General features: G+C 40.2%; 1 protein-coding gene across 2 annotated transcripts in view; it reads left to right on the top strand.

Moving 5' to 3' along the window:
- The first annotated feature begins 3,083 nt into the window (after positions 1–3,083).
- The window catches only part of specc1la (sperm antigen with calponin homology and coiled-coil domains 1-like a), a 52,234-nt gene continuing 41,141 nt past the window's right edge, over positions 3,084–14,176 (top strand). Inside the window, exons 1-5 of one of the 2 annotated variants that reach the window (XM_036562804.1) lie at positions 3,084–3,790; positions 4,070–4,401; positions 5,444–6,743; positions 7,854–8,061; positions 8,530–8,603. In XM_036562804.1, the coding sequence (XP_036418697.1) occupies positions 5,589–6,743; positions 7,854–8,061; positions 8,530–8,603 (1,437 nt within the window). In that variant the 5' untranslated portion in view covers positions 3,084–3,790; positions 4,070–4,401; positions 5,444–5,588. Of the gene's footprint in view, positions 3,791–4,069; positions 4,402–5,443; positions 6,744–7,096; positions 7,246–7,853; positions 8,062–8,529; positions 8,604–14,176 lie in introns of those variants that run through there. The other variant, XM_036562805.1, reaches the window with a different exon arrangement.

Below are 14,176 nucleotides of genomic sequence, written 5' to 3'. Positions count from 1 at the left end.
TACTCTATGTCTTTAGGTCAAGACCATTTCTGTATTTTATGCTTTCCATCATGCCTGACAATTTTGCAAATATAAGTCTTTTAAAAATCTCTGTTGTTTTTCTGTTTTTCTTGCATTGTCTCAAACTTGGTTTCAAAACAACCATTGAAGTCTCAAGATCAATAATTATTTAAAAAATCTTGCCTATTAAGCACAATGTTATTGCAAGTTATGGAATAATCAGTTCGGTCCAGCCTATTCGGAAACAAGGGACCACAAATCTGTCACTTATGCTCTGATTGTGACCAAAATCGATTTGTATATTTATAATAATCAGTTGAGGAAACGTATGACATTTGGCTTGATTCTGCCTATGTTAGCTCTTGCAATGTTCAATTTACTGTCAAAAATCTAAAATGTAATTATTCCTGTCTAAGAATAAAAACAATAAAAACATGACAATTGTTTCAAATTATGCATCTTAATGAGAATTGTCACTTTGCAAATATGTGTAGGTTGTACTGTACAGGAAATCCTATTATTTGATTTCAGCAAATTTTGTTCAGAGCAACAGTTTTTCTCTGGCCACCAGATGGAGCCAAATCAGTAACTGCTCATGTCATTGTTGACATATACATGGAAAGCTTTACTGTATGTCTTTAAGTGAAGAGCATTTCTGAATATTATGTTGTCCACTAAGCCTAACAATTTTGCAAATACAAGTCTTAAAAAAAACTTTTCAGTAATATCACAGTTGAAAAAAGATGGGTAATAGACGTTTCTTACTAATTCTTGAGTTTAAATCAAATTTAAAACAATCATATTGAAAATAATCATGACTTAAGCACAGTGTGGCTGAAGATTTGAATAAATTGGTGTGAATTGGCTTATTCTGCTAAAAATACACCAATAATTGTCTGAATTTAACCAAATTTGACATAAATATACAAAATTACAAACTAAGAGTGTATTATGATGATTTCATTTGGAATTGTACTTCTCAGTAGTCACAGTAATTGCAAGGTGTGAACTACTTCCCAAAATGGTGCTTGGTTCCTTATTGCTCCGTACCAATAAATTCTCTTAAAGAAAACAGGTCTGCTGTGGGTGTCTTGTAGCTCACCATGAAAACGTCTGCCTTTGAAGATTACGCTCGTGGGTTTGATTCCCTGTCACAGATGTTGGATGGTGCTGTAGCAGTTGTGAACACATGCTTAATTATCTTAATGAAGGGTCTTTCTTAAAAATCCAACGATTTGCTGCCTTCTATGTCCAGAGACATAAAATTTATTTATGCTGCTACTTTGTCCTAAAGTGGTGCGTGGTTCCCTGTTGTTTCCTTTCAATAAATTGTTTCAAAAGCTGCAGTTTTGCCACAGACTTCTTGTGGCTCAGCGTTAGAGCCTCCGCCTTTGAACTTTAAGGTCGTGGGTTCGAATCCCTGTCAGGGATGTTAAAATAAGTTGCGTGGATTGTAGCATATGTATCACCTAGTGGGCTTAATCATAGGAAAAGGAGATATTTCTTAAAAATCTGAAGATCTGCTGCATTCTACGGCCAGGGGCCACTACTTTACTCCTTGATGTCTTCCTGGTGCTTGGACCCCGCTGATTGCTGCCTGCGGCTATATTTATTATTATTATTTTTATTATTAGTAGTAGTAGTTTTATTATTATTATTATTATTATTATTTCATTTTTTCTCTTTACTTCTGTTTTGTGGTGTGGCCAAGGAATACTGGCCTGGGAAAATTATAAAAAAACAAAACAAAAAAAAAAAAACCTGTGTAAGGACATTCTGCAGCAAACCCTGTTATACTTTTCAGGTGAACTGGCAGCATGCTATAAAGCTAGATTGTAATGCTAGAGAACAGCTAATGTAAGCTAACTAGCTGGCTTAGCTTTTTTTCTTTGGCCACCTCCCAACAGCAAATGTTCATAGAAATTGAAACAATTGAAACAATTCCACAAGAATTCTGTCATAGGTTGATGTCAAAATAAATGAAGCTTAGACAATGTTTTATAGAAATCCACTTTATTTGTTGAAATTCAAAACATCTAAGAATTCAGGACTTGTTTTCCCAAATGTGTATCTTGCTAAACAGATCATTAGAAGCTAGCTGTGATGATTTTAGGGAATTTTCTATGATTCTGACATTCTCTCCCTCACTACTGATCATTTTCTGACAACTCTTCAGCAGCTTGAGCCAGTGGCTCAAAATGGTAAGGCTAAAGACACACTGCCTGATCAGAAACACCTGGTGGTGAAGAAAAATCAACCTTGGAAGACCTCTCAGTTACAAAAGTGCTATTTGATTTTGTTACTCTGTATAATTTCTGGTAGCTAACATCAGCTAGCTATAAAAACACAGCAGCCCAGCCCACCCAGTTTCTCTCCCAGCCCCACCTCCAAACCCAAACATCCCCCAGTGCCCCTCCCAATTTTGAGCATTTTTCAAAGATGAGCTAGGGGTGAAGTAGGGGGGTGTAGTTACTTTTTAATATAGAGTAGCGTTCTCCTGGCATCCACCAAACCAGGGCTCGTCCGTTAGACTGCCAGATAGTGAAGCGTGATTCACTGCTCCAGAGTACAGTGGTGGTATGCTTTACACCACTCCAACCAATGCTTGGTAATGCACATAATGATCTTGGGTTTACATGAAGCTGCTTGGCAGTTAGCAGACCATTTCCTGTATCTCCCTTTGCACAGTTCTTGGCTGCCCAGAAGAAAATAAAGCAGATCTCAATATTATATTAATGAAGGATTTCTGAATTGTTTCTCATAAACCCACCTGAGGAGAAAAGAGGAGATTAACATCAGTATTTCACTATAAGGCATTCTGGTGATGAAGGAGAAAAGCATGAGTTCTCCTTTTGCACTGACAGATGACAATGAGATCTTACACTTTTTCATATGTAAATATTATTCAGCTGAGATGAGGCAGACACTAAAGAGTTAAGCCACATGTGTGACAACATTTTGATTTGAAGTGAGAAAATCTGGGGGTTATTTCTCAGGATCCAAATGTCAGTAACAAAAGAAAATGGTTTAAGTCTCACTCTGATTTCAAACGGAACATAACTGAGTCTCAGGAGAAGTACCTGAGATCAAGAGAAGATCTCATTTAGAATATTTCTTTCCTCTGAGTGATGTTCCTTCCAGAGGCAGTTTGGAGTGATCCAATGGCAGCCATGCTCTGTGAGTTTGCATGGTCTGCTGCTTCGTGGGTGGGCTGTTGTTACTCCTAGATGCCTCCATTTCACAATAATAGCACTTAAATTTGACAGGGTAGATCTAGCAGGGCTGACATTTCATGAACTGACTTTTGGAAAACGTAGCTTCTTATGACAGTGCCACATTTAAAGTCACTGAACTCTTCAGTATGACTCATTCTACCATCACTGCAATAGTTATGTGCTTGATTTTATATACCTGTTAGCAGTGGGTGTACCTGAAACACTTGAACTCAGTAACTAGGAGGGATGTCCACATACGTTTCACAATGCAGTGCAGGTGACTATATTTTTATAAACAAATGCATGGAATGTATGTAAGCATAAGTACGGCTTATAAATGGAGCTTGCATACATATGAAGTATCAATGTCTAAACAAACATTTAAACTGTTGATGTAGAATTGTTAATCCCTAGTTTTTTTTCTATCATTCTTGTCCAACAGTTCAAAAGCAGTGATGATCTACTATCTGCTATGGCTGGAGGCACAGCAGGGAACAGCAGCAGTGTTGCCAGAAACAGAAAGAGTACTCTGGCAGGCACAAATAACACCGAGAACAAGGCCAAGACTCTCTCAGGTACCAGCTCTCTGTCTGCATTTATATGACAGTTAAAGACTTAATGAAAGTTTTACGACATTCTTGTATGAAGCTCATTATCTGTAATAGATAATTGCTAAATCACTTGCTGATGCTTCTCATTTGTTCTAGTATACACTATGCTGTATGGTGTTTTTCTTGTTATAAAAGCTGATGTTGCAATTTTGTTATTTTCTTTGTGAAACTTGACCACATGTTCATGTTGTAACAATACATTTATCTTTTCATTTTCCATTTCTGTTTTATCTTAATCTCAAGGCTCTTTTGCTAAACGTGCCTCCTCAGCAACATCTAAAGAGCCAAGTTCATGTCGTGATCGTTTACGCAGCTCTAGAACATCCAGCAGCAAGAAGCTGTCTTGCGCAGGCTCAGCTGATGGGGCTCTTCCCAAGCGCTGTTGCAGTCAGGCCCAGGTGTTAGACTCGGAGAGTCGCATAAACAAATCCAAGTCTGACAGGCTTCATGGTGACAAGTTGGCCCTGGAGGCCAAAATGAAGGACCTTTTAGGTCTTGCTAAGAGCAAAGACTTGGAAATTCTGCAGTTACGGATTGAGCTACGAAATATGAGGATCCAACTGGGACTGCCTGAGGTAAAGCAACATCTGTAAAAACTCTGATACATAATCTCTTTGTCCCCACTTTTCTCTGGGTAGGTGTAAATAGCACCTGAATTAGCATTTGCGAGTGGCAGGACATTAATATCTATCCTCACTAAAATCCTCACTCAAATTCTCTTTGAATTCCCCAACTTTCCTCCTTTTTTAGTTTTTAACTAGTAAAACTCCCTGCTGGTGACATATTTTAAAAGTGGGGAGAACATCTGAAAGACTTCAGCTGCTTTAGGGCAGAGATCTGGGGACGCGTTGTTTGATTTTTCTGTCTGTCCATGGCATTCATTGTGTGTTGGAAAAAAGACAGACATGCTGCTTTCTGTATGATGATGTTTAGTGACTGGGCTTGCAGTCAAGATTCATTGAAGGATAAGAGGATTCACCAATTGCTGAGTGACAGAATGCATGCTGATGCTGATTCATAAATGAAAAATAATAAAAAAAAAAGTGAATTGTGTCAAACCAGTGAATTTTTTTTTTTAAACCACCCATTTTAGATATACTGAAGATATTTAGAAGATACTGTACATGTTGTTAGAATGTGCATCGAGTTTCCTGATGATGTCACCATCTCTGTGTGGACACTTACACAGGAAAACCTGTTTCAGTGAGCTAAAGACTTAAAATTAGGTTGTCATTTTGTACTTACATAAAAATAGGAAAAAAACGATTTCTCAAAAATGAAAGATAAAGAGTCTGACGTGTCTGTGAAAGATTCTTTAAAGAAAACCATTTTAAGAAAACCATATTATATTTTTATGCTAAATAAAGCGGTCAGTCACCAGTACCAAGCGGAGTATATTCCATTAAGCTGTGTCTGTTTTAAATATATATATATTTTTTTTTTTTACATTTTTTTCATCATCATGTGAATTTTTTTTTTTTTTAGAAAGATTACCTTACCTGTTACCTAGTACAACAATTTGTTCAGACATGTTATGAACTTAAGTAAGATCAATTGAAGAGTAGTGACTGTTGATAAAATGGATTTTTGTTAACAAGTTTGTTATGGTGACACCAGGAGGAAGAGGTGGGACAAGAAGCCACCAGAGCGTGAGACAACAGCATTGATCACGGCAGCGGGTGTGGAGTCCAAACTGCTTCTCCTGCAGGAACAAAACCAAGCAATTTGTGGAGAACTGAATTTCCTAAAGAATGAGAACCGCATGCTCAAGGACCGTCTCAATGCCCTAGGCTTCTCTCTGGAGCAGAGATTGGATGGGTCTGAAAAGCTGTTCAGCTATCCTTCCAGTCCTGAACCATCATCTTCAGTGGGTGCTGGAAGGCATGGAGACTGTGGTGCTACCTTGGCATCATCAACAGAATGTTCTGCACCAGGTTCCATGGAAGACCTTTTAACCAGCGGCCAGCGTAGTGGCTCTACAGACAACCTGGATAGTGAGTCGAGTGAGATGTACCAGGCGGTCACCTCCAGCGATGATGCCTTGGAAGCCCCATCTGGTTGCGGTTCATCTTGTTCCTCTGAGTCTGAGGGTGGAGCCCCAGGAAGTTGTGACCACTCCTGTAAAAGCAGCAGTGGCAACACCAGCGAGGTGTCTGTGGCCTGCTTGACGGAGCGCATCCACCAAATGGAGGAGAACCAGCACAGCACAGCTGAGGAGCTGCAGGCCACGCTCCAGGAGCTTGCCGATCTGCAGCAGATCACGCAGGAGTTGAATGGTGAGAATGAGCGACTGGGTGAAGAAAAAGTGCTGCTCATGGATTCCCTTTGCCAGCAGAGTGATAAGCTGGAGCACTGCGGCCGGCAGATCGAGTATTTCTGCTCACTTCTTGATGAGCACGGTGTAGTTTATGCTGTTGACGAAGACATTAAGAGTGGCCGCTACCTAGAGCTGGAGCAGCGTTACGTGGAGCTGGCTGAAAATGCACGATTTGATCGCGAGCAGCTCCTGGGCGTGCAGCAGCACCTGAGCAACACTCTGAAGATGGCTGAGCAGGACAATGCAGAAGCACAGGATGTAATTGCTGCTCTAAAAGAGCGCAACCACCACATGGAGAGGCTAGTGGAGACAGAGCGCCAGGAGCGCGCTTGCATAGCTGCTGTGCTGGAGGAATGCAGAGCAAAAGTGGGCAGCAATCAGGCTGAGCTGAACCGTTGCAGGGCCTTGCTAGAGCAGGAGAGACAAAAAGTAGCTGAGCTCTATTCCATTCATAATGCTGGAGATACGAGTAATATCCGGCAGCTGCTGGAGAGAGTCAGGCTGGATAAAGAAGATGCTGAGGACAAGGCCACCAAGCTGCAGGATGAACTGGGACACGCATGTGCTGAGGTGATCCGACTGCAGGACACCCTCAAAAAGGTAAACAGTTTCCAGGGGGTTGTTCTCAAAGCTCTTAAAGTTGTATTTGTCAGTTACTATTTAGTATTTGACTACATATGCAGTAGTCACGAGAGAAAATTTCATTTTATATAGAAAATATACATAATGCATAGAAGCTCCCATGACAAAAAATTGGGTCGCATGCATCACTTCCTCTCTAATACTTGGTTAATTGCTTTAATGACAGTGCCAGTCCTGTTAGGTCTGGATTTCGCCAGTCTCTTGAGTCTTTTGCATTTTATCAAACTCTTTCACTAACTTTGTGCTTTTTAGCTGAGCAAAACATGACACTGACATTTCCACATTCCAGGTTGACAACTGTTGAGGTCTGTATGTGACCAGTATGACCGACATGATGGAATATTGCAACACTGACTGAGCAGCAACATCACCAGACCTAACTGAAGAGACCTGTGTAATTGGTGTTATTAAGGCAAAGGAAACACATAATTATAAATGAAATGACGTGTGCAACTATCCAGTGAGCCTATAATTTAATTATTATATTTTACACTTCTCTCTTAATTTTAATCATATCCAATAGTAAACCATTGTAGGTCTCTACTGCATGATAACTACAATCTAAAGGGTTTTTGTAGTATTGGCAGTACTGATATCAAAGAAGGTTGCAATAGGTTTTCATTTATTTTATTGGACAGAAAGGAGCTGTATTGTTTGAGCTCTGACAGATATGGCAAGGTTTTTAGATACATCAGATCAAAACTACCTTCTTGCTTCAATACAATCTTTATAGCGTATCTTGATTTATGGGTTTGAACTAACAGTGTTCATTGCAAAAAATCTGAAGAAGCAGGCAGGTGCTGAATTAACAAGCAGTCTGCTGCACAGCACTACTCTGATAATACTGTGAGCCATTTGAATAGAAATGCAGATCATCAAATAATCCAGATAATCCTGATAAATCAGATAATTATAAACTCACCAAATTGTCACTGTTTAATTAGTTGCTGATTTCACACTATACGGTACTCTATAGCAAAAATAGTACTTTGTGGTAACTGTCCCTAGTTTGAATTCAGGGTCATATGTTACTAATATACCATTCCTCTCTTGTTGTGATCTTTGTAGTTGGATGTAGAATACAGGAACTTTCAGAGTGAGGTTCAGATGGAGCTGGTGGAACAGAAGCGAGCTGTAGAGAAGCAACGAGGAGATCTACAAGAGAAAGAAACAGAGATTGCAGACATGAAAGATACCATCTTTGAACTAGAAGATGAAGTGGAGCAGCACAGAGCTGTGAAACTGCATGACAATCTCATCATCAATGACCTGGAAAGTGAGTTTTCTAGAGAGGGAGAGAGAGGAGAGAGGATGGATGAAGAGTGGGAACAAGGTGTCATGTCATAGGTTGTAAAATCTGAGTACTGCTGTTCTATTCTCAAGCATCTCTTAGATCAGAATATCAAAGGGACATGGCACCAATTCTGTTTTTGTGTTGCATTTTATTTTATTGAGTCATGATAGTGCTGATTTCTGTAATTTGCAGCAGGTTATAGGAAGGCATTTTAGAAGGTGACTTGACTAAATTAGTACTGTCTGGAAATCAAATTCAAATCTCACTCTATAAGAAATGTTTAACTGTGGGTAGTAAGTGCAGATCATAAGTAATGTCACAGTAACAATGTTTCAATTCAAATTAGAAAACTATTATCAACTTTTTTTCTGACACAGAATATTCCTTCTGCTTGACATGTTAATTGCCATCATCCATCTCTGTCTCTCTGTCTCTGTGCATTATTTTCAGGTTCAATGAAGAAACTGCAGGACCAGAAGCATGACATGGAGAGGGAGATTAAGATACTACACCGCAGGCTCAGAGTGAGTGTTGTCCTATGTTTACTATTTATGATGATAAATCACTTAAAGGCCGCATCGATTTCTGCTCCTTTAAAATGAAAACATCCGTCCCAGCAGAAACTACTGACTTGGGTAGAGCCTATAGATTATAGAGACAACGGAAGGTCGTGGATTTTTTAGTCTTGAATGTTAACAAATGTGTAAAATATGTGTAAGATAATTCCATAGTTCCATATTGTTGTATTTTGTTGCTGTTCATAGACAAACAAGAAATGGAACCTTACAATAAAAGGCAAAAACTTTCTTTATTCTCTATGTAGGTAAATGCAAAGAGATTTTATCCAAAGCAGTTTTGGAGCATTTCTGTTGGTCCATTCATCATAAAATTTTCACATAATATAAAGTACAGCTGCTGAGCACAAGCATCAGTAATATCGGTAGTAGTAGTAGCAGGTAGCACACGAGTAGTCACGTTCTGATGCTGAAGACTTTCAGTATCATTAATGTACTTAGTCTTGTGCCTATTGAACTTCAAATATGAATAAAAATGTGCAGTTGTTTTAAAAGGCAAAAAAGTGAAACTGTCATTATTGATATTGGTATTGGCTAATACAAGGAGTTATTTGTTGATTATTACTAGCCCAGAAATTTCAAATCAGTGTTTTAGGAAATTCCATGTCTGTTATTAAGCAATAGAACATGAGATAGTGTGTTATCACAAGTAGCATGATCATTGTGATTTTGTTGGAATATACTAACACAGTATGATTGATATTAATTATATTGTGTTAGTATATTCCTGACAAATGAGGTGCTTCTCCTTTTAGACTGTTGCTTAGCATTAGGCAGACCATAGAGAGCAGTATATGGCTTGCAGCTTGTAGCCCATTTTTATTTAGCTCAATCAACAACAACCTGTCCATTTGTGTGGCGGTGGATTCTTTGCATTGAGGAGCCAGGTGGTGAGGCACAGCGGGTAGCAGCGGGCTCAGTAAAACTCCCTCTTGTCTCTTTGTTGACTACGTAAATATGTCAGTGGGGTTTTTTCTCGCTCAGTTGACAGGGTCCAAACTTAGCACAGAGCAGTGCAATCTTTGCTGAAACGCAGTGGTTACCCAGGTACTTTCTCCAAGTTCCAGTCTTACTCAGTCGTTTGAAGTGAGTGGAGGGAGTTAGGCTTGTTGTAATACTTTTTACACGATTGCTTTGTTTTTGCTGTATGGTACAAGTCAAATGTTTGGACACATCTAGTCATTAGAGGTTTTTCTTTATTTTTACTGTTTCCCACATTTCAGAATAATAGTGAAGACATCACAGCTGTCATAAACACATTTAATACTTATTTTAGCGTATTCTTTCTTGCATTTTTAGGATTTGTTTAGCCGCTGATGCCCAGCTATCTGGGCCATGTCCATTCATATCTGTTGTAGTTTGGAATGCTATAGTGTTGCATGTGGACAGACATGTAGATGTGTTGGAACACCTAGTGGAACGCCTGCATTAACATATACCAGCTTCTTGCAGTAAGTAAAATTCACGTCTAATTTTTAAGTAAAACTTGTAGTCATTATGGTCCTTAAGGGTTCTATTATTAGAGGGGTTGTCAGCAGTTATGCAGTATTTTAAGATGCCATTTTGTGAGCAACAGGTGTCTTGGCAACAGCTGGTGTATAAGCCATGGGAGTACGAGTCATTATATTGTCCTGGAAAAATATGTTTTGAAAAAAGAGGAATGCTGTATTTGTCTTACAAACAAATTTCATTTGCATTTAAGTCTAAGCTTGTCTTTCTGATTATGACAAATGCATATCCACTTAGGCATGTCCAGACCTATCATAGACATTGACATTATATAATAAAATTACGTTTTAGATCATAGGTTATAGAATTGTTATATACATTGTATAATGAAATTTTCTTTCCTTTCCTTTATTATTAAATATAGGAAAATAAGGAAAAATGAGGAAAATACCTTTCCTTATGTTCAAAATGCATAAGGCGCAAATAGCTGCAACTGTGTGGAAACGTGTAACAGCATTTGTTTAGATTGCTTATACAGATAAGAAGAGTCTGATAATGTAGTGTCTCTTCTTTATACCTGCTTTCACTTTGTTAAATTACCTTTTAAAAATTGTACAGGGACATCAATGAAAAAATATTTTGTCTCATTCGTAATGCTTGTTACACAAAAGTATCTTGAAAGTTGGTGATTGGGTATGCATCAGCCAATTTCTGAAGCAGTCCAGCACCCACATTCCTGCTCTTTTTCCCCTCAACATGAGCACAAGCACATTTTTTGGTGCCGCTTTTTTGGAGCCTTAAACAAAAATGTGGCAGGTGCCCTGAAAAGGAATGCTGTTGGATAAGCAGACAGATAATGGCTTGTACAGCACATTACAATCTTTTTGTTTTTCCAAGCTTTATTAATTTTCTCTTTTTTCTACACTCTTAGAAAAAAGTACTGAACTGTCTAAACTCTCAATGGCTGTACCATTCTCGTCACTGGGGTGGGTACCTCAAGGGTGTTCTTCAGTACCTTTAGTTCAAGAATGTAATTGTACCATATTTCATTGCAGTTATATTTTTTAAGTTGTATTGACTTCATATACCCTGTCTTGTCTCCATGTGTTTTATTTTATTGTTCTATTTTAAAACATTAGGCTATGAACACACATAAATATGCACATTTCCTCTGGGGAAAAATATTTAGCATAGACAATTGGACCTTAAAGCCATTGTTGTACCTTTCAGGGTACATTTACCTTGTTTGATGAATAAAAATTCTTTAATAGAGGATTAGATTTTACAGGTAATATACAATATTGAACATTTGGTAGGGAAAAAAGAAACCAGCCCGTCATTGGACAGAAGTATTTCGATTAAGCAGTGATAACCGATAACTACTTTTAGAGGCCTATCAGAGTAACAATGAGAAACAGATCTCTGAAAATCAGTTGCTGTTACCAGTGAAAACCAGTGACTAATGTCAGAAGCATATCACGGAAAAATGAGAGGTAAATCCATGAACGTCAGTGAGCCAGAAAGTAGCAAAGAGATGAGGGCTCCTTGAGATGCCTGCACCCTAAGATGTCAGCAAGGCTAGAGACCCCACAAGTGCTGCACCATTTTCACCTCATAGGAACTTCCACTTACCACCTTGGCGAGCACTCTTTACCGGGGTCGATGTGGTGGGGCCAAGCTCTTATGCGAAACTCTGGCCATGCCACCCTAAGCCACTTTTCTGTACTTCCAAGTTCACGGTGCACTACCCCTCTCACCAGGGCACAGACGGTAATGGCCATCCTCAGTCGGTGATGAATCTGCTGGTGGCCCAGAACATAGCCTACTGAAGATGACAGTCACAGACCATTGGGTCTTAAACATCATGTTTCACTACTTGCCTCTTCTCAGTGCCTTCCCAAAGGTTACTGTTGTTCGGAAGAGTTCATGCTTTGACACTCTCCAGCGCAGTTAGTTCCCTCCTGGCCAGAGGAGCAATAGAAAAATTGAGCCAAAGGGCTTTTGCTCGAGGTGTGTAAAACCAAGCACCTAGGCATGCAGACTGCTTCTACAAACATTTGTGAAAGAATGGGTCGCTCTCAGGAGCTCAGTGAATTCCAGCATGGTACTGTGATACTGGATACCACCTGTGCAACAAGTCCAGTCATGAAATTTCCTCGCTACTAAATATTCCAGTCTACCGTCAGTGGTATTATAACAAAGTGGAAGTGATTGGGAACAACAGCAACTCAGCCATTAAATGGTAGGCCATGTAAAATGACAAAGTGGGGTCAGCGGATGCTGGGGCGCATAGTGCGCAGAGGTCACCAACTTTCTGCAGTCAATTGCAGACCTCCAAACTTCATGTGGCCTTCAGATTAGCTCAAGAACAGTGCATAGAGAGCTTCATGGAATGGGTTTCCATGGCCGAGCAGCTGCATCCAAGCCCTACATCACCAAGCGCAATGCAAAGCGTCGAATGCAGTGGTGTAAAGCGTGCCGCTACTGGACTCTAGAGCAGTGGAGATGTGTTCTCTGGAATGACGAATCACACTTCTCCGTCTGGCAATCCGATAGACGAGTCTGGGTTTGGCGGTTGCCAGGAGAACGGTACTTGTCTAATTGCTTTGTGCCAAGTGTAAAGTTTGGTGGAGGGGGGGATTATGGTGTGGGGTTGTTTTTCAGGAGTTGGGCTCGGCCCCTTAGTACCAGTGAAAGGAACTCGTAATGCTTCAGCATATCAAGAGATTTTGGACAATTTCATGCTCCCAACTTTGTGGGAACAGTTTGGGGATGGCTCCTTCCTGTTCCAACATGACCGCGCACCAGTGCACAAAGCAAGGTCCATAAAGAGATAGATGAGCGAGTTTGGTGTGGAAGAACTTGAGTCCTGACCTCATGAGGGAAAGTGGCAGGTCTTTGAAAGTCTATGTTGCTGCTCTCTCTAGCCCTCTGGCTCTGAGCAACAGCCCATCTCTGGCCTCCCACAAGCTGACTGTGACCTTGTTGAAAGGGGCACAGAAACTTCTGCTCCACAGCCACCACCCTGGGAACTTCTCATCGTGCTGGACTACACTGGCAGCATTCCATTCGAACCCTTGGCACACACAGCTCTCAAGTGGCCACAGCGAAGCACGTATCGGTTAGCCCCTGTGTCTCCAGTGTGATCCAGATGATGCGAATGTGACAAAGGCCGAATTCGGCTTTCGTGCTCATCATGGGTTTATTAACCAGCCCATCAGCCTAGCAGCTTTTGCTGACCAGTCACACCTCAGGATACAGCTCTTCTGTCCTGTCAGTGCTACATCTCTGCTACTGTGAAGGTGCAGAAGACAGCCTAGCTGTTTAATTGCTTTTTGGAAGCTAAATGGGGCAACCATAGCCTGTTTTAGATTTTGTCGCCACATCAAACAAGAACTGGAACAGGACCAGAGCATACTATGGCATCGGATATCATTTGGCCTAATTTACACACTTCTTGAATATTATTTTTTTAGTTATTTCCGATGAACAGCAGACTAACATCTTTAATTCCTAAAATGAATAACGATGATAATCATAGAACACCGACAGTAAGCTAACAGCTTCAAGTTCCCTCTAATGTCCTGTGTTATACCTTCTGGAAATGTCCTACCACAGCACACATTTATAGGTAGCACTCTACATAAAACTATAGGTAGAATATTTTGATAGCTTAAACTTATCATAAGATTCAGAAAATGTCACCAGCATTAAAAGAACAAATAGGATATTTTGGCAGTGTAAATCACCTTATCAGGGGGTGAATAATACCAGGGTTCTGTTGACGGAACTCTCCCTGAGGCACCCAGAGATTCTACAGAGATACAAACTACTCACGTTTCTGTGAAATTTGCTGTTCCTTTTTTTTTCCCCCCAGTTTTCTCCCCAATTTAATCGTCTTGAATTACACCCGTTAGTTAGGACTCCCCCAATCACACGATACCACCAGTGCTAGGCGGGCGAAGTTCCAAGGGCCGAGACCTGTGAAGCCAGCCACCGCATCTTTCCGAACTGCAGCTCACGCAACGTTATTGGACAGCCAAATGCACTCGGAGGAAGGCACTAACCGCCAG

This window comes from Colossoma macropomum, unplaced genomic scaffold (genome assembly GCF_904425465.1).
Source record: "Colossoma macropomum unplaced genomic scaffold, Colossoma_macropomum, whole genome shotgun sequence".
In the NCBI taxonomy this organism is placed as follows: domain Eukaryota; kingdom Metazoa; phylum Chordata; class Actinopteri; order Characiformes; family Serrasalmidae; genus Colossoma; species Colossoma macropomum.
This window is presented reverse-complemented; position numbering and strand designations above follow the sequence as displayed.